This window comes from Betta splendens, chromosome 2, assembly GCF_900634795.4.
Source record: "Betta splendens chromosome 2, fBetSpl5.4, whole genome shotgun sequence".
NCBI classification, from domain to species: Eukaryota; Metazoa; Chordata; class Actinopteri; order Anabantiformes; family Osphronemidae; genus Betta; species Betta splendens.
The window spans coordinates 17918336-17943572 of record NC_040882.2 but is presented as its reverse complement, the minus strand read 5'-3'; the positions used below and the strand labels follow the sequence as shown (position 1 = coordinate 17943572).

At 42.1% G+C, this 25237-nt stretch overlaps 2 protein-coding genes across 4 annotated transcripts; both read right to left on the bottom strand.

Annotated features, from left to right (window-relative positions):
• Positions 1–1084: 1084 nt before the first annotated feature.
• Positions 1085–1953, bottom strand: LOC114851313 (C-C motif chemokine 3-like). Its single transcript, XM_029143075.3, has 3 exons — positions 1756–1953; positions 1549–1660; positions 1085–1351 (listed from the first exon to the last, which is right to left on the bottom strand). The coding sequence occupies exons 1-3, from the start codon at positions 1823–1825 to the stop codon at positions 1258–1260; spliced, it is 276 nt and encodes a 91-aa protein (XP_028998908.1). The 5' UTR covers positions 1826–1953; the 3' UTR covers positions 1085–1257.
• Positions 1954–2705: 752 nt separating this feature from the next.
• Positions 2706–25217, bottom strand: tbc1d14 (TBC1 domain family, member 14). 3 transcript variants are annotated; one of them, XM_029143069.3, is made up of 14 exons: positions 24716–25217; positions 22296–23076; positions 18397–18520; positions 12382–12506; positions 11418–11500; positions 11178–11295; positions 10217–10323; positions 9438–9518; positions 9258–9346; positions 8985–9056; positions 7409–7537; positions 6913–7022; positions 5657–5915; positions 2706–5579 (listed from the first exon to the last, which is right to left on the bottom strand). In XM_029143069.3, the coding sequence occupies exons 1-14, from the start codon at positions 24762–24764 to the stop codon at positions 5523–5525; spliced, it is 2184 nt and encodes a 727-aa protein (XP_028998902.1). In that variant the 5' UTR covers positions 24765–25217; the 3' UTR covers positions 2706–5522. The 3 variants fall into 3 exon arrangements, with proteins under 3 accessions (XP_028998902.1, XP_028998903.1, XP_028998904.1); XM_029143070.3 differs by lacking the exons at positions 22296–23076; positions 24716–25217 and adding an exon at positions 20782–20994; XM_029143071.3 differs by lacking the exons at positions 18397–18520; positions 22296–23076; positions 24716–25217 and adding an exon at positions 15958–18138.
• Positions 25218–25237: the final 20 nt, after the last annotated feature.

Here is a 25237-nt window from a genome sequence, read left to right as displayed (position 1 = left end):
ATTCTCAGTGTGAGCGCACTTTATCCAAGCTCTGCGAGAGCCGTAATTCTCTGCTCGGTGCAAGTGCAGTTTACACAGCATTTACAGAAAAAGGTTGTTTTGTGTTGAATGGATGTCAGAAGTGGTGGTTCTTCAAGCACAGTCCGTGGCGTTTTCATAAGAATATAACGGTACCAGTGGATGAAATTTAGATGCACAGAGACCTTGCCTTCAGATGTTTTGCACTGCAGTAAATGTGACTGTAGAGGCTTCTCCTCTGTACAAACACTGAAAATCAACACAAACCATATAAAAGGTGGCTGACAGAATTTACAGACATTAATGGTGGCAGGCTGCCGTTGAACCTGAGGTGTGCATTGTGGCAGCAGATGAATCAATCTGTGATCCGTGTTCCCAGAGGGGGGGCAGCGGAAGAGTAGGCATCTTTACATTAGCATCAGGTCCAGTGTGTTCTCACCTCTGGTGGGACACTCACACACTGGGTGAATGGAGGAAGTGATTTGTCGATGCTGGCGTGATTAAAGTCACCGGAGATCATAAAGAAAGCGTCAGGACGTCTGGACTGCAGGTTGGAGACGACCGTCTGTGTGACGTCACATGCCGCGGCAGCTTTCATGGAGGGGTGGGGGGCGTAGACAGGGAGCTCCTGCTGATACCTGTACTGTCAGTGCAACCAGCCCTTAGACATTAGACTGAAGTCTGTCTGTTCTGTAATGTGTTAAAGACACAACAACTGAGAAGAGGAACACTCTAGGTCACTGTTGCTGAAACAATATGAACAAACAGTGACGTCTGGTGGCCGATAGCGTAAACATTAAATAGCAAAATGTCAGGTTCATATTTAAAAAAAGATCGAAGTTGCTACACAGATTAAAAAAATAGCTGTACTACAGCATAATTAGGGTTTGCCACGAATTTGGTCTATATGCACATGCATGTAATGTCATTTATGTCATATTACTATTATAATTATTACATAGTTCCTTATTAAGTTTACAATTATATTTACATACATTTGACTTTGAAAAAAAATAAAATCAAACTTACCTTTTTCTGTGCAATATCAATGAAGGAATCAGACAAGTTTTAATGCAGCTGTATTTATGGTTTATTGTAAATACAAAGAATTGAAAATACAGTTCAGGCTCAAGACGACTCAATGTAAGTAAAACAGTTGATTATATGTGCGAGCACCACAAGAACACACACGTGTTAAACGAATATGTCAACAAAGCAACACACAAAAAGGAAGCTACTTTAAAAGTTTTTCTCATCCAAATGTTTCATGATGCTTTCGACCCAGGACAGGTTCTGATCCACACAGATGCGACGAGACTGTTTAGTCACAAAACTGAAAAAAATGGAATAATGTTAATATAAATATAAGGAACTAAATAGACATTAAACAAATGTTTCATCTTGAAGAATCATATTTAGCATTTTGACTTATTTAATTATTGATCTCACTTTTAGTTTAGAAACGTTGGTACTTCAGATAATTAAGTAAGTGTTGGACCGAAACTTGTGTGTGTTACTTTATAAACCTACATGATTCCAGGTTTAGTGCACCTCTCGTCTGTCACATAATAGGACTGGATAAAGTCTTTTTTGATTCTCCGTGGATAGTGACTGAAGCAGCAGTCTGTAGGACCACGCACATCTGAAGAACAGAAAATAAAGATCGTGTTTAGGTTTTCACCTGACACTTCTAACACAGGCACATACATAATAATAATGCTTAGTAGTTGATCTTACTGTTGCAGACCACCGTGGAAACCAGAGCAGCCGCCAGGATGCAGAGCAGGAGGATGCGACCAGTCTTCATGATGCTGCTGTTTATCTGCAGTAAAGGGCCTCTGAGCAAGAGGTGGTGAGGTGTTAACACTTATTAAGATCAAAATAGGGTTTTGTCAGTGGTGTAGAAGGAGGAGGGTGGTTGCGGTTGCAAAGGTGCATGTGACACAAATGTTCCACTTTGTTTTTAAAGCGAGTGGTTTGACTGTAGAGGAAATGCAGCTGTGGTTGGTCCAAAAGTGAAGCTCACAGCATGATGGTGATACGGAGCAAAACCAATGTATATATATGTAAAAAGCCTCATAAAAGTTAAGTAATGTGAAAAAAATGATCATTAGTTATAATTAGTTACAATTAGTTATAATAATATTAGAATATATTATTGTAAGTGAAGGGTTATAGCAGCTGATTATCACTATCACCATCTTAGTAAGTCAGGGTGACCTACTAAGATGGTGATTAAAAGCATTCTCCAGCTCATTCTGAGAGTAGCACCCATACACTGGACCATGGCCTTATACTGTACCAAGTGGTGCCTGTAAACTTCTCTAGGAAAGTTGTCTGATTAAATGCCGAAACAACATTAAAAGACTAATTTTGACGTACTTTCCACAAGTGGCTGTGCTAATGCCTAAAGCCTAAATACATCAGTTGTCCATTGTCACAGGTAAGCTGTTGTTCAATCTCTGCTGTCATTGGCTTAAATACTGGGTACTTTAAATCTGCATATTTGAAAATATGATGTTGACATTCATCTGCAAACCCAACATATTGTGGGAGCAGAGTGACAGTTTAGACATTTCCCCATAATGCAGCTTAAAAGCAAAGAGCCTCAATGACCTCCAGGAACCTGTGACCTCACCCTAAACAAGCTTCAGCTTCATTTAACGTCAGCAAACTCAGAGCAGCTCTTTCATGAGTACGTATATGTACAAGTCTTTATTGTAATAAAACTATCATTTAGATACATTTCAAGTGAGAAACGGTTGCGTGGTGACCCCCCTCTCCCCTTTGCTGATTCCACATACAGTCAGTTCTCTACAGTACACGAGGCTCTGGAAAGAGAAGGGAAACAATGCAAACAAAAAGAAGCAACACAAGAAAAAAAAATGTTATTTTGAATCATTATTTAAAGTTTGTTTCAATTTGGTTTTGACCACTGCAAGTTGTAGTTTACAGGTAGTGTAGGTAGAGCTGTGAGGGTTCATTTATACACAGACCAGCCTTTACTGTAACAATTATTAGTCTAATACCCAACAAATCAAACACACACTGGTCTGCGTACATACAGCTAAACGTTACACACACACACACACACACACAAAAAAACACAACAAAAGATGAATAACTGAGCCTTATGTGACTGAGAACTGATATCAGGCACAACTCTAAGTGAATACATGAATGTGCAAATAGCTTTATTGCAGTCCTGCGGTGTGTCACCACACTGGGGGGCGAGGGGGGAGTGCATCAGGAAGAGTGATCAGAAAGTCTGCGGCACACAGTCTGTTAGCAGCCAGAAAGCAGGCTGACGACAACTCACGAGTGAGCGGCGCTTCCTGTTCATAAACCCGTCTCACTGATCAGCTGTGGTCCACGTGTCAGTACAGGGACGGAGACACAACATCAACATCACAGGGGGCACAACACAGTCAAGTCTGTTGCATCAGTAGCACAACACAGGATGAAGCAGCTTCATTGCCAATAGGAGCACACAGCTCCAGACGCTGAACCCTCCCACACACAGGGTTTTACTTCATTTGATAAACAGGTTAACTGTCACACTTCTATGGGATCAATAGCCTTTGCCTCCTCTCATTACAAACAAAACCTATTGTCTTATTGGGATGTAACGTGACTGACAGAGTCCTAGCGCTGCCCTGTGATGGCGTGATGAAGTGACGCTTTGACCACAGTGTGAAGGCAACGTGACAATGACACAATTATAACCTGACAATGCCACGAAAGCGACGCGGTTCCACCAAGGTGACAGCTGACACGCTTTACAAGCATGTTCTGCACGGCAGGAAAAACAAGACGACAAGGCGACTTCCACACGTCTCCCCACTTTACACATTCAACAAACATGGACATGCAGTCTGATGGATGCTGTGAGGAGCAGGTGACAGCAACCATATGTGTGGGCCTTCAGACCACTGAAACATGGGCTAGTGCAGTAAATGCTTCAGCATAGAGGTGGGTGTGAGCAGAGGAGGACAGATGCATGACTTCTAAAAATAACTACACACATTTTGACTCAGTGACATCTGCTTAAGATATTGCTCGATAAGATTTCATTGCAAAATGTTTCTCCTGCGTCACATCATTCCAGTATCAGTTTCGTTGCATCGATAGGAAAACTGCAATAAGGAAACTAAAAGGTTGCAACCTACTGTATAGTGTTGGACTGAAAACTCCACATGCATTATGAGCGTCCTTGGGATCTAGTTCTGACCACTACCTGGGTCTGCTACAGCTCAACAACTTTGGCAACAGAACACAGAACTGTTGAACAAAGAGCTGCTGCTACAACTGAGTGCATGTCACAGCTTCCTCTGCTCTGATGCAGCAGATGACTCTTGATCGCTGGATATTCCCTTGTAGGTCAGAGGTGATTCGGCCTAGGGCCATCAGCAGTTAAACTCCTACCACCACATACACACATAAGTACACACATAAGTACACACAACGTGACGCTTAGGTCACAACCTCATCTGCACTTTGCCGTACTGAAATCAGGTGCAAACGCATTCTAGTGGGGACAGAATCAGAAGAAACCCTTCATTCAAAATCTAGTTCACATCCCTCCTTCCATTTGATAAAGATTAAATAAATGCACAGAAGACATCACACACACACACAACATTAGAGACAACAAATCAATATATTAACACTACCTGAAATGTACCTTAAACATTAAGAACAGGGCAGGTGATGTCTGACAGTATAACCAACAGCTACACATAATCTCACTATAAAACTAATAAAACCAGAAGCTTATGACCTCTTCATAGAGGGGAAAAACAATGCGTTACATGTAACAATGAGGCGTCGTCACAAGCACCGAACTAATCTTCACGTGCTTTCATTTCGTAGAACATTTTTATTTTTAGAGATGACTTCATGGAATAAAAAAAAAAAAAAAACTCCCCACTGACGACAAAAAAATAACAAAAAAACTCCACAACATGAATGTAATTCTAGAAATATCCCCATCGAAGGGAGATTTTAAACGTTATAGATCTGACCTTGTATTAAAAAAAAAATTGATAGAAATGTGCTAGAAGAGAGGAGACAAGTGGAACTGCAGCCAGAAATGGTGCCGATGACAGAATTAAAACCTGTGGAGGAATCGAGCAGAAACTGATCTGAGGTTTCCTGGTCTGTGGAAACCTGAATCATTCTGCTAGGTTGTACGTGGGAGTGTGTGACACATTCTTCAACCTCCAGCTACAGTTTCCAGTCCACTGTGGAGCACGGGAGGGGTGCCCGGGGTTTCATAAGGCCTCATATTTCTATTCAGACCCCTACCTCCTCAGCGAGACCCGCAGTGGGGTCCTGGTTCCAGCCAAAGCTCTGGCTGAAGAGTTTTATCACAGCAGTTCAACCAGATGTCTCCCCAAAGTGAACAATGCTGCCTTTAAGTCCACCGAGCCTGACAAGAGTCCAGAATTTCTAAAGGCTTGAGGGGAGCTGGAGAGGTGAGATAGTTTTCTTGCGATCCCAGCTCAGCGCTTCAGAACCGGGCTACCTCGCTCCTGATCCTTCTGCAACGCCTGCAGAACCTGAGAACACAAAGGAAGCACAGTTAGAAACAGCACAAGAACACGAAACGTGAAGCAGTGAAGAGTCAACGTCCCACCTGTGACCACTTCCTGTTACGGCTGGTCATGTGAATAGCAGCGATGTGCTGGAAGAGCTGCTCGGCCGGGATGAGGTCGGGCAGGCGGGTGAGGAACTGAGCCATGTGGATGAAGTCCATGCAGGTCAGGACGTCCTGGTAGAGACGCAGCAGCCCCAGCGCCGTTCGGAACAGGAACTCCTCACTGTCCCTGCAGAACACATCCCACACCCGACACGCCAGGTCCAGAGGCAGCGACTTACTGTACAATGTGAAGATCCTGGAGCGACAGAAACAACGGTGTCAGGTTGTTATTCCAGCAACATCTCTCCAGTGTCTCAGCACCAGTGCTGGTCAAGAACGCAGCATTAGGTTTTTTTGGGATTTTAAGTATTGCCTTGCGTGTGACGTGAGCGTGTTGTATTTGCTGGTATGTTTTTGTCCATGACATTTACATAACTACTCTGTACTTGTCAACACTAACTAGACGTGTGTGAACACGTCGTTATTGAACCAACACTTTCTCACACTGTTGTGTGGTTGTTTAAATATACTTTGTGTGGTCTGAAAATGTTGCCATGAGCAGTGTGGAAAAAAAAACAAACTTCAGCTTTAGGCCAAAGAGCCGAACAATGAACTGAAGTGAAAACTCAGTTTTATTTGGTATACTGAAAAAAAAAATACATTAAGTCATTACCAGGATCAGCTGTCCAAAGGTTTTATTCTGATAATGATATTGAGCTTGTTGTTTTAAAAAAATATCTTTAAAATTAATAAATTCAGTAGTTGTCAAAGTAAATGCAACTACAAAAATAAACATTTAGTTTAGTTTTAGTTTGATGTTTAGGTTTAACAAATGTGGAAAAAGGTGGAAAATTATCACAAAAGCACAATTAATTCTTCAATATTCATCATAACATATTTTCATGTTGACTTGTTATGTACTGACGTTGTGTAAGCGAGAGCTCAGCAGTAATAAACATTTTTACTGTCAAGCAGCGATCGCCTGAACCCTGCGTTAATATCTGGCCTAGTTTCTCGGAAACACACCTGACACCAAAACTGCAACGGGCTCAATGTGAGAGTCATGTGGAGAGCATCTCGTGAGCTGGTGCTTTAGCTTCTAGTGGTGTTACAGTTTAGCCGGGACAATGTCCACAAGTAGTTCAATAGGTACAATTGTGTAATAATATTAAATACAGTATATTTCTCAATTGTCTGACATCATTCCAATACAACCTACATTACTTCTTCTAGGCTTAAAAGCTCAAACTCACCAGTCAATAAGGTAAATATCAGGGGTCAAGTTGTTTTTCTTAAAATGTGCAAAGAGCTTTGGTAAATTTTCTTCAAAGAACACTTCAAATGCTGCAAAGTAGGTCAACATCTGCAGAGGAAACAGAAGGTGGTCACATAGTAACACACATAAACAAACCACTTCACTGTTCAATAAACCAGGGCTGTGAGTCATTATTAGAAATGGACGACATTGAGGAGTGAAGTGTACACTGTACAGGCACCAAAGAGGATGATGGGAAATGTGAGTGGTCAAGTCAGATTTCTGTGGTGTCAACACATCAAAAGTGAAGTAACTCAGACAGCATGAGCAATTCAAATCATGATCAAATGTGGCTGAAACCCCCCACACATACTGTATAAATGTAAGCAATGTATGTTGTAAAAATGTTTATAAAAATTATAGTTCAGTCTGGAATGAAGCTGCAAAACATTTTGTGAAGTCTGTGGGTGGAATGTGTGTGTGCGCATACTCACAAGGCTGTGGTCAACTCTAAAGAAAGCCATCTGACAGGGCTTGTTGAGCAGGTTGGCAAAAGCTATAAAGGCGTCAGCTGTGTCCAAGTTCAGGATCAGCACTGCAGCGATGAAGGACATTCCCTGCACCTACACACAGTATATGACGATACAAACATGAGAGAGATGTAACCATGCTTTATCATACTCCTTTCTTGTTTTTTTACAGAGCACTTGGACGTGAGGGTGCAGAAATGACCTGTTCAAAAGGACCGTCTCGCATCACTGCTTGTAACAAACACTATTATATGAAATGACAGCACAATAAATGGCAGAGTCAATCGGCTTCAGTCTAGATGCTAAAGATGACGTGCAGATGTAGAACAAAAGCAGAAAAAACTGCACACAGGTAAATGCACAGCTTGTGTGGTGTGTGTGCGTAGCAGCTCATGGGTTGGGGTCACTGCAGGAAGTCACAGTCATTTAAAAAGAAGTAAAGAATGCACAGGGCTGCGGCGAGGAGCAGATAGGCAAACCGCAGCATCTACATGCACAGTGTGGCTCCAGAGTGCAAAGTTGAAGGCATCAGCAAATACCAATCATCCATTTTTGAATTAGAACATTTTACACAGGACAAAATTGCTGACCCAAAAATGAACAAATCAAAATATAAAGATGATAAAGAAAGAAAAGAAGAGAAATTTAAGAAGGTCAGAGGCTAAGAATAGACAGTGATGAGTCATGAACTCAGTGTCATGAAGGCACAGCATTAGTAAAGCTTCTTGGAAAGATGAGAGGGTTTCGCGAAAGGAAACGGTTTTGACATCTAGTGACACTCCGCTGTACAAACATACTGAAAATGGAGCATCTTGACTGGGCAAGTGTGATAAATGTGGGTTTAGATTCACCACTGCCGCCACTTGCACTACATGTATGCAGACCACAACTTCAATATGATATAAGCCCTACAGTACATATATCCAACCTTTACTCTAGCAGCTGAGGGCTCTGGACACCTACAGGGGTCTTAAGTCTGAATGTTTGGTAAAAAAGAAAAAAACTAAATAGAGTAACATGCAAGAAGAATAAAGGCTGTGTGTAAAAATATGTTGCTAAACAACAAATATGGAGAAACAACAGACAACTTCAAAAAGGAATTATTGGCCACCAGGCCTGTTTACTACCATGTGCTACAGCCAGTCAAACAGCTGTTGCCACACATGTGGATCAGCTCAAGGTGTTCCCCTACTTCTCCATCTAAACATACTGTGCAGGCAGCAGGTTCACATACTGTATGACCACAGTGGCACTAACCAACCAGTCAAGAAAACGGGGCACACATGAGGTGACACAGATGTTTGGCCACCAAAGTCTAATCAGTTCAGTTGGGTCACAGGGGCATGTGACCCACAGCTGGATACAGACAGTAATGGCTCCAGACGGAAAGCACGTCATAACATAGACGGCAAATTTAAACAAACTAATCAGTCGTGTGGACACATGATATTTATGTGATATTTTTTATGATAAAAAAAAAAACATTTTGAAGTAGGAAGTGTGCTAAGGAATTACAACAGGACGTGTAGGGGAGACTTACGTAGCCAACGTCTGGCCGGTAACAAGTGTATGCTCCCAGAATGCTATGCAGCACATCGTGATAGGGACCGCCCTAATAAACAATGAGATAATGAGGACAATCAAGCACTCAATAAACAAATGTTCACACACAGAAATAGGACCAAGTGTTACAATCTGCTTTGATTATCAAAGTTTTTAGGGGAATGTAGAAACACAATCGTCCTATTATCCTTTCTGCACAAGACACATTATGACCTCCGTGAGAAGGCCCATGGTGTTTGTGAGGTCTGACCTTCTGGAAGATGCACAGTTGGGGGAAGGTTCTTGAGATGTCCAGCTTGATTAGCTCCAAGCTTGATTCTCTGTCTGAAGAATCGACATCTGTAAGACACAGCAGCAAGCACATACGATGTTTGAATGTAGCCTTCTATACAACAATAAACAAAGGACACAGCTTCTATTTGGAGCATACCTTCCGTTTCAGCCTCGGTGGCAGGTGCTGCAGTCGTATTCCACTTCTCTTTTGCCCGGGCCAGGCAAATGTTATACAGCTCTGCAGGGACACAGTACAGACATTATGTGACAAGAGGGTACTGGAAACATGTCGATTGGACAGAAATCAATTCAGGCCATTAAAGGATAAGGTTCCCTGCAGCAGTAACACTAAAAGTGAATAAACAAAGTGTCTTCTTTACATTTGTGCTGTGGAAGTGCACTGAATGCCTTAGAGTCTTCTTTGATATGTGGCTGCCCTCTAGTGAGGAGATGTTGAACTAATATAATGAGCAATCTGGGACAAGGCATTGGAACTATGTTCAGGAGCCAGCAACAGCATATAAATAGTAATGGCCGAAAGCAACTCAAAGCTGAGATAAGGCTGGGGGAAGTATTCATTCATCACTGGACTGAGAACAGCCACTTAGCAGCTACTTAGGCCAAGATGGACAGCTCTGAAGAGCCTGAGCTTGAATCACAGCGCATTGGGGACACGCACGCACAGAGGCTGTCGAGTTACAGATTGTGCTCCTCTGTAAAGTCTTTGATCCCTATTGAAATACTGGTACAATACTAATTTGGTAATGGACATGTTTTCTCTTTCTCATTTATCTCTTATTCAGTTCATCACTAATCTCAGACATTTCTACTCACGCAGGTGGGTGTGTCTCTTGTGCCATTCTCATGCTAATTGCTACTGGCATATTCTCTCGTGCGTGAGGTACAGGTTCAGGTGAGGACGTCACTCCTACATACCATGCGTGATGTTGAGCTCGTTGCCCACAGCCAGACTCCACACTTTGCCTCTCACACTGGGGGGGATGCCCTGCCACCACAGGTCTCTCACGCGCCGAGACGTACACCTGAAGGAGGGATGCATGCAAGGAGAAAGTGAAGACACTGTGAAGAATCGGTGTATTTTACAGCGGAGCCCATTATTTAATCGAGCAAAAAGGTGGCAGTCATGAAGTGCAGATAATTCCTCTCCTTGAACTGAGAGCGCTCCATTTGTATTGTTGTGACAACATGAATTACACCATATCTACATGGAAAAGACAAAACCAAAGTGGGTGGTGTTCCATTGAGATTGTGACATTTAGAGACATCCACACAAACTCTTAACACAAGAGTGCCAGCGTTTGTGTGTTTGGGAACCGAGAACTAAACATAATCAAGTCGTAGGAGTGGCTTCATTTCTTTAGTGCCTGCCAAATGCTTGGAAAACAGGTTGACATTTGTTTGTCCTGCAATTGATAGTATTTTCTCCATCAGCAAACATTCACTTCATGCTCCAATGTTTTGCTGACTCAGACTTTAGATATGAGGCCAAACAGACGTGAATAACTTTAATACACAAGAACAAGTCTGACTGTTTGTACTCTGACCTCAAGCTGGGGAGTTACTGTGCTGCTTTGTCAGACTAAGCATTTTAACTACACGCTGCTACTCCGCACAGGGCACGATGTGCTTTGCTGAAAATACCCCCAATGCTTTGTCATGGATTCTGCCCTGTGTGAATGTGCTGAGAGATGTGGTCATATTTGATCTGGTCTCCATTTGCTCAGAATTTCTGTTTTATCGTCCTTTGACAAACACTAAATCCATGACGTGATTCATGGTGTTACTGGCACAGATGTTTCATTATACAGTAACTCATTCTGCACTTGCCTCAAGACCCATTTCAGATCAGCTGATAATTCCGGGCGTTTGTACTCACATTGTGCTCCAGTTAGGCAAGATCTCTTGGTTCCATGTCTGGGCCGCTGTGCCAATGCTCTCCTCCAGCTTGCACCGATCCTCCAGCTGCTTCTTCCGCTTTTGAGCGTCCTTCAGCTCTAGAGAGAGGAGCATTGAGAGAGATAATGGTCATAATAAGGAAATGAAATGAATGAATGATGAAGAAACATATAAACTGCAGTGTAGCACACTGAGCTTAAAGGCACCTAGGCACTGTTACCTCTTTTCTTGGCCTGGGCCACCATCTCTTCATACTGTTGTCTGTGTTTCTGAGCCTCCTCGGCCGGCTTGGCAGGCAGATTACTGCAACACGCACACACACACAAGTCCATAGATTAGTAACTAGACGCTCGCTGGGGTTTCACTGCATTATTTATGTTCATCATGCTTCAGTGGGATGACAAGGAAAATGTACAACCGCATCAAGATTGTCTCATATTCCAATCCTTCATATTGAATCTTCAGAACCCTTGGCAATATAAATTTTACTGCAAATTTAATCTAGTTTCACACATCGCGCAAATAAAATGCGTGTGTGCTGCTAAATCTCAGGGTGGAATCCTGGATACAGGATTTTTAAAAGCTAATCATCACATCACAGCTACTGTACCAAAAGGGCCATATACATTATAGAAGATAAAAGGATTAGATGACTAAGTCCATGAGCGTGTGAAAGGCGAGTAACATTATCTTTGACCAGTAGAAGGCGACGATAATTAGACAAAACATTAGTGGGATTGCATGAGCATTAGCGCTCTAGATCTAAGCTTCAGCTGAACTCAGTTTTGCTAGTCATACTGTTAGAGTGAACTTCCTCTTCTTTAGACAGCCCCAGTGATGCTGTTAGATCCATTCACCCTGTTCTACCATGGCTCAGCATATACAAGTCTATAGGTTTACACAAAAACAGCAGTAATGGAGCCAGGCTAAAAGAGGGTCATTAAACTTTCAGCAGCACTTCTCTTTTACAGTCTGTGATACAAACTCGGACAGAGAGAGCTGGAACAATATTCAAAGGAGTCTAATGACCTGGCAGAGGAACAAGGGCTGATAAAGAACAAATTAGGTAAGGACAGTGACAGGAAGACTGCTGATGTGGAGTCATTGTTTAATAAGGGAACTCCACGGACAGTCACAGCAAATGAAGACAGCTCCAAGATCTGAAAAAGTGTACGTTCACATACGCAGGTCTGTCCTCCAGTATTAGTGCAGTAGTAGAGAGGGGCTCAAAGTCCAGGTTTTTCCTCACGCTCTGCCTGGGTGATGTTGGGTTGCCAGGTCCAGCTCTGCCAGCCTTTGTTTCATATTCCTGCAAAAATCAACACATAAGTTTAGACCATGCTATACTACAAATGGGAAAACTTCCCAGTGGGCCCTGAGCATTTGTCAGCTGCTGTCTAATGAGTGTATGACTTCTGCTTCACCCCTGGAAGCTAGATAGCCACCGACAATAAGGCATATGACAGTCAGCTAAGGCCACAGAACAGTTTAGCGCAAGGAGAACAATCAGCTGACTAACATTCTGTGTATGCAACTGGGGCTTGCATACACAGAATACACTGAGGCTGCAAACTGAATCAGGCAGTGGCTAGAGTACCCTTAGTTAAGCGAAGACCCTAGACCTGCTGAAAGAAAACAGTATTGTGTTGCTAGTTTGCTTGGAAGCTACTGAAAATAGGACAAGTGCAATACGAGTGTGCATGCAACCCCATGTGTGTCCAGAATTGCCTCTAGTGTGCGTTGCTCTGGTTAATAATGCAGTGCGAGGCCTGCAAACAATTACCTTAACGTTGTGTTGCCACGGGGATGTTCACATTGATCAGCACAGGCCACGGTGCACACAGGAAAATCTATTCCTGTGTGACAGTTTGTGACACACCATGTGTCATTACTCTGCCTTTGTGTTGGTGTCTATTGTATCAAAGCCTGTCTCCATTGCCACCGGGGGACAAATGAGGATAATTGAATTTGAATGAGTCACTGATTGAGGATTGAGGGCAGAAAGTGCAACACACTCATCACTAAGGCCAACGATGTTTTAGGTGTAAAATGCTTCAAGTTGTGGGTTCAAAAGGAATATGATGCTGAGACATAGATTAATAAACAGTTGATGGGGATGAAGCTGTATTAAAAGTCTCATCTTCCATGAAAATAAGGGGCATTACTTAAGAGGATCTAGGTGCAAGTACTTGTCAAATGGTACTAAACGCAATACAAATACGAGAGAGACTGATGAACTGCTGGTAATATTTATAATAAAGTGGTGTAAAATAGATTAGGAGGAGGACAGCAAGGAGCAAGAGTGTAAGAGATAAAAACATTGACGTTTGTACCTGAGGGGACAAAAAACACAAAAGACTTAAGGGAGTGTGATACTAAAAGCTAGCGCAGTAATAGAAAACTACTTAACTGGCACTAAAGAATGTAGGTGAGAGATCGCTTAAAGTACACTGAGATCAACTACACAGCCTTCTTTTGCATTGTCTTACGAACTGTAAACAGTGATGTCCACGGAATGCTGCCAGGGTTTAATACAGCTCCTTGAACATAAAACAACAGCTGGCCATCGATAAGAAGGCTAGCCAGCGCTTCACACTCTGGGAAGGAAGAGATACTGCAGAAAGGGGAGGGGAGCGGAAGTGGGGAGGGAGATGGCATGAGGAGGAGGCGGGGAGGACAACCTGGCATCTGTTCAACAATGCAGGTGCTACCCACAAGGTGAAACACAAGACAAGATGTGTGTGACACTGCACTGAGAGGTGTGTGTGGGGAAAGAAGTACTGCATGTACTTTAGGTTGTTTCTCAGCCTAACATAAATGGGTAACAGTTATAAAACCAATTATACTGATGATGAAGCACATTACTTGTACTAATGAAGGAGTTATTCAACACAGCTAAAATAAAACTGCCAATTACGGATTATTCCTGATGCCACTCAACATGGTAACTTCATGCTACAGAAGCCCTTGGTAGGTATAGTATGTAAAGGAAAATTCCTGTTAATTCTGGCTGCCCAAACATCTCTGGGATAAAAGTTGATTCAAGGGAATTCTGATTTGCATATCACCAGCAGGTAAAAGCAGGGAAACTAAGTTAGCATAGCATCAAATAAAGTAGGCACTGTTATTATTTCCCTGCTTGACCTTAAAAAGCTCTACTGACCTAGAACTTTTTTGACTATATACACACTGACTCACCTGGTGAAAACACACGTCTTTTATTTTTTTATTATCTGGGCGAGATGTACAAATTATATATTAATCTTTACATTACAACAGCTTTCTTAATATTGTAAGCTGAGACATAGCAGTGCAGGGTGGCATGCCTGGTTTCACTGCATGCCAACCTGCTCCGATGCTCAGCCTTAGACCGTGAGCTAACGTGAGGTTAACCCCAGTGTGAAAAGTGAGCACAGAGTAAAGTGTTAATGAGTCAGAAGGTTTCTGCAAGGATAGTCGGAATGTAGGCGTGTTGATTTGGCAGCAAGTGCATGATAGGTTCACAGATGAAACAAATAGCAGGTAATTAAATCACACTGTGATTAAGCTTGGCATTCTGAGGGACAGAAAGCCAACGGAAATGCAAACTGCATGTGACTTAATACTTAATAATAGGCTGGCATTTATAACTGGAGAATCCAAGCCCGTTTTTTAAGTCCATTTTGGATTTTATTAACTTTATTTCTGTATTTGTTACGCTACCTTGAACTAGTCCAGCAAGAGGGTCAACTCTAAAAGGGTAAAGGTCTATGCATAAAAACAATGGAGGACATCGCGATGCAGACACTTCCTCATGAAAAACATTAATATTTAACAAAATATTTTTTGTGGTTGCATTCTTTTGTTCATTCAAGTGAACTTTGTACTAGACCATGACGTCTTCTAACTGGTTGTTTACTTAATAAAAAATAAACATCTACTTTTACAGCTCAACACACTAAATCACCATCAACAAAAAATGTATTTAATCTAGGCTGTGTAAATGCATTAGTCGCCCTAATGACCATACCAGTTGACTCCCAGTAAGTGGGGAATTCAAAAAAAAAAAAATTCAATTTAAACACCTCAATTCCAAGTTGGGGTTGCAATGTGGAAATAAATAGATTTCATCTGCATGTGGTACCGTTTGGCACAGAGACTGACACACTAACAGTTTGAATTACATTTGCCACAGGGGAGCGGAGAAGCAGCATGAGCCTGTTAGTAAGGGCTACTGTACTAATCTGGCAGCTTTGTTGTAGCTAAATGAAGAAAATGTACAATATGCAGACAAACAGATGGAACGATGAGTCTGGCACCAATGCTCTGATAATCCACTGATATTTATCTGAGCATGTTTTACAGGGAGCTCACAAACAGAGTCTCACTGAGTCAGATGTCAAATGGGGAAATTACTTGACACGCTTCAAAAAGCCGAGTGAGAAATGAGACGGTGCTGCTACACATGCTGTTGTTGCATTAAACTTTAAGGCTATAGGTCCTCGCAGATGAAATGAAAATGGACAGCAGGCTACAAACAAAAACTGGAAACCCAACATTTTCATCTTTCTTGTGACGGAGACATCCTGACCATTATCGCCCCCACCACAAGCAAAGATAAACTGAAAGGGGCTATTATGTGAAACCTGACCCAACCTCCTCCTCTGCTGCCGCTCTTTCATGCTGTGACTACCAATGCCCTCTGATTCTGCCAGACAAGGAGAGAGACCGAGGGTCACCACGCTCACCCGCTTGTCCTCGCAGTGTAAACGCTCACTCACCATGAACGCTGTGGGTCCTTGCAGACAGCCAGTCCTCCGGTGGGGTATGTTTCCAAAGCCCTAGCCTAGCGTCATCGCTGCCTCCAAGGGCTCACTCCTGGCAACAAGACACCGAGGAGGTGCAGAAGGAGGGCAGAAGGAGAGTCAGGCTGCCAGGAGAATGACACACCCCACGCCGGAACGGATGCGGCAGCAGCATGACACCCCTCCGTTTTCCTCCCTCTCACAGCAGTGATGCTCCACTGAGCTTCTTTGCATCAGGTCTAATGCTGCTGCGCATCAGCAAATCAGCACCGCCGTGTGTTATTAGTCACCGTCGCTGTGCTGAAACGAGCTCTGTGCTCTGCTGTGCCCTGGCAGCCATTCTAATCAAGGCCAGAGTAATGGATCGGGTATCGGCTCCGCCTACTAATCCAGTCAGGACTGAATGAGCAGCTGCACATAAAAACACCCGAGGTGGTGTGCATTTCTTTTGTCCCCTGCTTTACAAATAAATTCTCATGATTCACCAAATCAATTATTTGTATTTTATGCCAAATGTTCAAGACAAAATATACGCCGTTCTAAATTTATACAAGAAACTGCATAAAGAACAAACTTCTGTACTGTATTAATAAAATCTACAGAAACATTTAATTACTTTCTATCCACAAAAAGCTTTAAGCTCAGCAAGTTATACTTTTTTCATCACGCATTAATATGCCAACTGGAAAACAGTGCACAAAGTGGTAAAAATTGTAGGAGCATAAAACATCATTGTTTTTAAAAAGGGTAAAAAGTTCCTGATGGAAATTGTACACCATGCTCCCTGCAGAAGGGGAACAATAACCCAGGCAAATAAAGCATTCCACACAAACCAGCAGAGTTCATTGACCCAGCACCCTGTGGCAACAAAAGCCTTGCAAGCCCAACTGTGTTAAGCTATTCCTCCGGTCCAATATTACAGCAGTCGATAGCAATACTAATTCAAAGCCAAAATGCAATATGTTAAAGAACGGATCTGTAAACTGTAGAGGAGCCAAGTAACCTATCTATAGATATTGACTATCACAATAACAGGCTGCATCAGCCTTTAATTACATCATGCCATCATGTTTTTTACAAGAGAGAGGCATTTAGCTCAGCCTTGGACACACCTCCTAGTTTCTGAAGAAAAAAAATCATATATTATTAAGCAATCAATTCCTCCACAGTGATCCCAAAACCCCTGACATTTTGAATTTTAATAAGCACATTAAATGCATGGCGGTGCTACATCAGTTCACCAAGTACAAAATGGCTCCTCACAAAGTAGTATCTGAAGCTAACAAACATTTATACAGCTTTACACATAGCTAATATATTAGGAACATCACAGAAAGCTGCATTAGTTACTTGATTCATGGGTCCAGATTTACTTAGCTCAGACTTGGTTTTCATTGCTTGTGGTAAAACAGCTTTCTTATGCTACCAAGACCTTGCTGTATATGCTCTCTGTGTACATTCGTGGTACAAGTCAAACATTAACAAGGTCAACATTGAGTCCCGTCCTGAGTTTTCTATGAACCACGGGAGAAAAAAAAAAAGTCAGCTGACGTTTGCTTTTCCACATGTTGGGTTCTAAAAATAGCAGTTTAACCTAAATGTCACCCATGTGATAATATGTGAAACACACTGAAAGCAGACTCATTTAGTACATATTTGTTCATATCATAGTACATAATACATAATATTGTGGCTGGATGTGCTGCTAAAATCTTTTCTGGCTTCCCCGGAAAAATGTAGCCTGATAGCAGTGTAAGCATCACTGTAAGACGATACTGTTTCAGCTGTTATCTTTTTTATACCAAGTTTTGTTTTTGGCACAGACAACTCAAGGTCAGATCTCCAAGTTGGAACATGGCCTGTGACAGAACAATTGCCTTGTCTTTCAGTCAGTCCGTGTTTTTTCCCCTCAGATTGTCACTGGTGATATTGCTCTTGTTTGAGCCACTGTGAACAAGTCAATTGTAAAGAAAACTGCATCTCGGTGTTTCAGTCCCAGGCCATGGTCAGTGTGTGAATCATTAACATCTTTATACGAGACAGCAGAGACAAATCACTAACAGTTGGGAGAAAAAGACGCAAAATTCTTTAAATCTAATGTTCATGAGTCTGTCAGGGCCTCAAGATTTTGATTTGATTTTATATAATTAACTAAAATTATTCACATTTAAACATTTATTATGTTGTTCAATGAGATCCAAAATATGAAACAACAACGCATTTACTTGGAGCTAAAGTGAGAAACTGTTTGTTATTATCTAAGTTTACTTTCAACCATTATGTTTTACCTTGTTTTTTTTTGGTTATTGCTTTTTCCCAATTGTTATAATACTACAAAAAGTAATTGTTACCAATTGGTTAAAATAAAAATATAGCAGTGCATAGGTGCGAGAAGCATGTTCATTTATACTCTACCGTCTGTATTTTCTTAGGGTCCTTGTGGGTCCCTTCCCTTGGTGGAACCTTCCCGAACAGCTTCCATCCTGGGTCTCTCTGCTCCACTGACCGACTATCCTTCACCCTCCTGGTAAACAGGCTCCTGAGAGAGCATGAGGGTAGAGAGAGGGAATTAGTTGAGCAGAGAAATGAATTAGGTTATAAGCAAAAAAGTGGAACACAAGCCACAGCTGTAGTTTTTCCTGGATGGCTGTGGGGACCAGAGAACTGCTTAACCTTTAGCTGAAATAAGCCATACAGGCTACCGAGAGAGCATTCTAGTCATCTACATAACATTATGTAAGACGGGACTCTGGTCATAGAACTAATAAACCTAGATTACTGTACACAGCAAAAATAAATTATTATTGCTTCCAAATTTGAGGTTTTATTGAAGAATCAATATTATCTGTATCCTAATTTTTAAAAAAAAAAACTGAAAATGATCCACATGGTAAAAGGTCTTTCTCTATTCAGCAGGCTCTACTGCGCCACTTAGCTAGCGATTCTTTTCATTCCTCTCTCAGTGGAGTGTCATCACGGAGCTGTTACTGAGGGCTTTAATTAAATGCCTGAATGGCACAGAGCTGAAAAGACATGAATAAAGCGGTCGGTCACATGAAAGCCTCTTCTGACCAGGAAAGGTGACGGCACAGGCAGAGTACAGGGCTGTAACGCCAAGCAGTCTATGCCCTGCTGATTTAAGGATCAAGAGGAAATTTGACAATTTTTTATCAATTGTTTAATCATACATCTATATTGTAATAGTCAACTGTATTTAAAACATGTCTGTGTAAGAGGTTAGAGATCAATAACATTAATAATTACTTTGTTCGGAAGCTTTAGGATAATGATTTTGCACTTTTGCAAGTGCAATATTTATCTGTTGTTGCTGGATATGCTGCTGAGAAATAAAAAAACCAAAAGAAAACTGCCTTAAACCTCATGTCCCCCTCAAACATTGATACTGTTTTGTAGTGATGGTAATATTTACGTTATTTAAACTGTGTTGACACTATGGCTGTAAAAATCCTTCATGCCTTTACATTTGAACTCAGCTGCACTCACAGCAGCATCCTGCATATTTTCAAATCTGCTTACCAACAACATTGTTCATTAAAGTACAGTAGGAGGTGTTTCCTCATTCCTCAAGAATGACAACCTCACAATGACAAGTCACACGGCGACTGTGTTCTATCACGGTTATTGTCAATCAAATCCGATTTTCCGAACAGCTTACAGGAAATATTAAAAAAGAAAAACAACAAGAAAAGCTGGAAGATGAAAATAAAGCGCTGAGACAGAGCCACACAAATGTTGGTAAAGGAAGTTGTCCTCAAAATACGAGAACATGTACTGTAATCACAGCCTCCAGAAAACAATTTTTAAAAAAAGTATTACATTTTTAGCTCTCAAGAGGAAACACAGCAAAAATGACAAGTGAAACTCTATCTAAAAAAAAAAAAGGGTGATGAGAAACCCAACATGATCATAAAAGATCATAAGATCATAACAAATGATATCAACAGGTTTCCTGTGACAATAATTAGCTTGTTTAGCTTCAAACCTTAAGGCTCATACCATGTCATAACAGCATAACATGACTAACCTAGAGTGGAAAAAGTAAACTATAACCAGGCTGAACAATGGGGAGTGGTGAACTCGAGTAACCCTGTGAGCCACTGTAAAACAATTCACAGGTCGAAGTGCGAAGACCAAGTGAGCACCTCCACCGCAAAATCTGACTTTAAACCACTTTTAAACAACTTTAGAGAAGACTGTGCTTTCTTTTTTTTTTTTTAAAGACCAGAGTTTGTGTTGCCAAACAAATGTTCACAACGAGAGCATGATTTGCATTCAGTCTGGGACAAATGTGCTTCAACGTGACAGCTGGCTGATTACAGCTATAGTCTAGTGCTCAAGCGGAATGGCACAGAACAGCCCAAGGACAAGCACTGCGTCTTTGTATGCTACAATCAAGATGTAGCTTTGAGCTGAACTGGTTGTGATGAAGTCTACAATTTCACAATGCTTAGTGTGCAAATAAAGTACAGGGGTGTCACAAGACTGGCACAGAACCATCAAACACGCTAGTGCAGGAGGACAGAAATTAGTGCACTGACTTTACATCATAAAAAGGCATGACTGAGCACGACAGAATGCTACAGCCAAATGGAACATCGTATGATCAGTGCGTTTAGATCTAGAGAGAATCCACCATCTAGACCAAAAGCCACAGCATTCAGCAGGTGAATCGGGCATGGACGTATCACTGGACAGGACTGATCACTTAAAAGCCACTGCCCAAAGTTAAAAAAAAAAAAAAAACACTGCTGATTGTCAATTTAGTCTGAGTTGCCCTACCTGTCACTGTACAGAAGTAGTGATGGGGCTGCCATCCTGCTCCGTCACCGACTCAGTCCTCCACAGTTAAGAGTAAACAGGAGAACAGATTGAACCGCCTCTTAGTGACAACTTGGGTTAACGGCTTCCATAGCGTTACATTCTCAAAGAGAGCTTCGGACAGAGCGAGACGGAACAGGCTGCTCTGCCACTGCGACACGCCTGACATAGCAAGTGGGAGGGGAGGAATAGCTGCCGGAAGCACAGGAACTTCTCCATGTGACGAAGGAGGGATAGCGGGAGAGGGACAAGTGTGGGACAAAGTGCCGCTGCTTGACATGAAGGATATACGTAGTCTAAACTTAATAACCATTAAAGTCCCAGTGTGAATATCCATCATTGGTTTGCTTTACATTGGATGACAAATTTTAATTAGTTGGAAACATTTGTATTGTAAAAAGGTGTTTAGTCAGACTGACGGAGCAACCATGTGCAAACCTTCACTGCTAAAATGAACATTGAGTGAACATTGAAGTTATCCATTGACCCATTCACATTTTATCTGTATCATGATCATTAGTATGAGGCCGACAGTAACATAATTACTGGTCATTATTGTATCATTATACTGCTATGCAATATCAAGGCTATGGTTTATTACCCATTCTTTACAACCTTGAACCTTGTTTAGTTGCACAAATACACACGTCATAAAGGGGTGCCAAATCACAGAAAAATTGTGTTTTCCCCTATCAGCAGGCCAGTAATAAATGCAATCACCACGTGTTATAAAATCCCCTCCAGTGTTGCATCGGCAGATAGTGGAATGTGGACAGAGATAGTCAGTACATGTGACCAAGACAATAACACTGAATCTAGCTTCACAGGCTAATCATCGGTAGTTTAAAGCACTAAAGTAAAAACCAATGACAGTTGTAAAGAGGCACCAATGTAAATCCTGCTGTAAAGGACAGTAGTAGCTGGAATAAAATACACCAAGACTGCTGCGCAACCACATGTGAACTAAATGATGCTGCAGCTTTAAGAAGAAGGAACAAAATACACCAAGTCACACACATACATAATTGTGAAATACGATGTTACAGCATCATCTTTACACACAGCAGCAGTGTGATCTCCAACAGTGATGCAAAATCCCTCCCGTTTAGAAAAAAAATTTGACAGTGCTGCCTGGATTTCTAGCAGGGTTTTGTTTAGCTAATGTTAGAGGCAGTGGGCCACAGTGCAACGCTTTAATCTGTCAAGCTTAGGTAGAGACAAATTCTTTAGCATGGTGACGCAGACCATACTACACTAATGGGGCATATTTTGACCAAATAAGGTGTGTTGAGGAATTTAAATTAGTTCTGTAAAGCTATAATAAAATGGTAAACAAAGTGCTGTCATGACAGGAAATCAAGCTTAAATAAATAAACATTTGCCTGGTCAAAACTTCATCATATTTTGCATGAACAGTATTATAATACGTTCCTATCCACTGAAGCCATTTTTTGCTGAGCTATAGGAAAACTTACTTGTTGAACAAACTGGCCAGAGGCCCCAGTTTCTTCTGCCTGCCATCTTCTTCCTGCTTTGAGACGCCTGACACCAGATAAGATCGATCGGGGCTCCATAAGTCAGCGTGGCTTCTATGGGATGATGACAGCGTTATGTCCGAAAAGTGACCGGTGGCACTCTCATCCGTCTCCAAGGTGACAATGGCACTGGAGTCAGAAGTCACAGTGAAGTCTATGATGTCTTCATTGGAAACCGACAGCTCTGTGCTCATGCTGGACACACTGCACACAGAAATGTCATCGCTACGATTCAAGACCCCGCCCCCAACTCCAAGGCCTGTGGTGGAGGACAATCTGGCGGTGGGGCTAAAAAGGCGGACAGAGTCGTATCCGCTGCGAGGAAAGGTGGACGATTTCCTGAAGGTGTTGCTATCTGAGGGATCATCACTCAGTGGTAAGGTGGCAGGAGAATCGTGACTGGAGTTCAGGATGAGGCCAGTGTCACTTTGGTGACTGTGTATGATGGGCTCTGGAGGGTTAATCTCCAAAGTGGGTATGCCTGAGTCCTGGGATGTACAGCTGTGGTTATCCTGCTCTGGGTCAGAGTGTTTCTTCTGGGGGCTGTCGTAGTAGATGGGTGATGAGGAGCAGGATGCTTTGTAAGTGGGCAGAACAGGCTCATTGTGCGAGGTCTTACTGACTTCATGGCAGCAATGGTTGTTGTGAAGGTGGAGGTCAGATGCACTTAGATTTTTGACTAGAGAGCCATTCTCCACGATGGTTCCTCCTCCAGACACATCTATAAAACAAAACAATTTAGAGTTCAATTAGTTTGAATTTTGCAACTGAATTTATATTGCTGTAAAAATGCAATGCTAACTTGTAACTTGAGGACAATACGTGAACTTTCTTCCACAGCTTAACCCTGTTGCTCTCTGTTAATAAGCACTTTATGTTCTGTCTTTGGCATGAGTTCTAGGAAGAACTGGATTTAGAAGATGAATTAATCGAGGCAAGAATTTAGAAAAATAAATATGACCACGCAGTGGACAAGATATTAGCAGTAACTATGGAAACTACACAACGATAACAACAAACTGTGCTAGAAAACACTAATCTGTATGATCTGAAGTACAATGAAATTACTATTTTTATACATGCCTTTCTTTCTAATCCACCATTAGATACATGGGTGTGGAAGCTTAAGATGTGGAAGCTAATCGCACAGTATTCAGGGTGTAACTGGATTCTGTGGTGTAACATGAACACAGGCCCAAGTGACACACTAGCGCGCTTTAACACCAGCTGGCAAGCTAAGCTAAAGCTACTGCACCCAGTGCTCGTGGGTAGATTACTGAAGCCTTGGGTTCTTGTGAAAAGACAAAGTCACAAGACTTTCTGTTACACATTTTTAGTTTTGAAAATAAGATGAAATAAGGTAAACCTTTAATCGTCCAACAGATTAGAAAATTTCCTTAATGCTTATCTTTTGTGGAGAACTTTAATGAGTTTGAAATTAATTGTGTACTGTATGTGCGGATTCAGACCAAAGCAAAAGTGCCACAAATTATTTCATTATCGCTGTAACACAATGTTCAAATTAACTCTAACCCAGGGCCTAATATTTAGCCTAATAGCTGACACATAAAGCCAGATTCTTACTAAAGCTTTAAACCCTGACCTGCAGGATGTCATGTGAGCACAGTCAACTGTGTCTGAAAGCACAGCAACAGGTTGTTCCTGTGCCTCTGTGGAAATAATCTACAACCCAAGCTCATGAATACACATCAGTCCGTGACACAAAGGAGTTGTTCTGACCACGCACCAACACCCTTGTTTAGAAATGAAGTATCTCTAGTAAGGCTTGACAATCAAAACCCAGTGAAAGTAAACAGCGTGAGGGACAAAGACGCACACGTGCACGGTCTTGTTTCCCTGAAGGTGTTGTTGTGTCACTTTCAACTTTGTTCTGCCAGTCTTAATGTCAGTAGCAGCCACTGACATTTTAGGGTGAATAATAAGAGGAATTCCTAAACACGTGCATGTGCTCCTTTTGTATTCAAAAACAGAAGTTGTGACGGCACATTTCCTAAAGGGTGAACATCTCTGACAGACTTAAAGGGCTGTTGCAAATGCAGAGCTCGCTTGTTGAGTCAACTTGAGATGCATCTTATAAAGGCAAAAGTGAATGACATAAAAGTTCATATTTTATCATTGAAAGCTTGAAAAGGCACTTAGAAAGTCACAGTGAATGTCAAATGTTTCCTCATTCTGTATGGAGAGTAAGTTTAAATTATATAACAAGTGGCGAGAGTCAAGGTTCACCAAGTCAGTGATGATGCATCAACCTTTTATTCAATCTAACCCTCATGTGTAACGTCCTCAAAAAGAAAAACACTCGTAAAATTCCCCTCCGTACTAACTTCCCAGGCACCCACCGCAGCTGCTGTCCCGTCGCTCCCGCGTGCTGAGGCTCGTGCTCGCCATGGTCCCGGTGGATGCTACAGGTGGGTGGCGGCCGTCCACCGGCCGGAGCGCTGCATGGTGATGCTGGTCCTAGTGCCGCGCTGCCATCGCGCCCTCGACAGCTCCTCGCGGCAGCGTAGCGTCCGCAAGCGGCGCCCGGCTCATTTTATCCACACGGACATGGAGGGGTTTTTTTGACCCACGAAGACGAAACGAGGCAGGGTTCTTCGCACTATCGCGGCGTCGAACCGGAGCTGCTCGCCAAACACTCGCTGCTGACGCCAACTCACTAATACTCGCCCCGCTTCCTCAAGTGGAACCGGATTAAGTTAAGGCGCGACAGACGTTTCTTCTTTAGCGTCCAGCGTCACCAAATAAAATTAATGTTTACCCAGTGATGAGAGAGGCGGGCGAACAAGGAGACTTCACAAGTTTATCCGCCGCCGTTAACGTTTCATACCTGTCTCGACGCTTCCGCCGCCATTTTAAAACAA

What these genes read in the sequence shown, in the direction of transcription:
- tbc1d14 (XM_029143069.3), bottom strand. Translation starts at nt 24,764, where the DNA reads ATGGCGAGCACGAGCCTCAGCACGCGGGAGCGACGGGACAGCAGCTGC. An exon ending in ACCCTAAGAAAATACAGACG is followed by an intron (nt 12,507 to 18,396) that starts GTAGAGTATAAA and finishes TGATTTTTGCAG; the next exon opens with GAATATGAAACAAAGGCTGG. An exon ending in TTAGAGTTGACCACAGCCTT is followed by an intron (nt 7,023 to 7,408) that starts GTGAGTATGCGC and finishes TTTCCTCTGCAG; the next exon opens with ATGTTGACCTACTTTGCAGC.
- LOC114851313 (XM_029143075.3), bottom strand. Translation starts at nt 1,825, where the DNA reads ATGAAGACTGGTCGCATCCTCCTGCTCTGCATCCTGGCGGCTGCTCTG. An exon ending in TTCCACGGTGGTCTGCAACA is followed by an intron (nt 1,661 to 1,755) that starts GTAAGATCAACT and finishes TCTGTTCTTCAG; the next exon opens with ATGTGCGTGGTCCTACAGAC. An exon ending in TGCACTAAACCTGGAATCAT is followed by an intron (nt 1,352 to 1,548) that starts GTAGGTTTATAA and finishes CATTTTTTTCAG; the next exon opens with TTTTGTGACTAAACAGTCTC.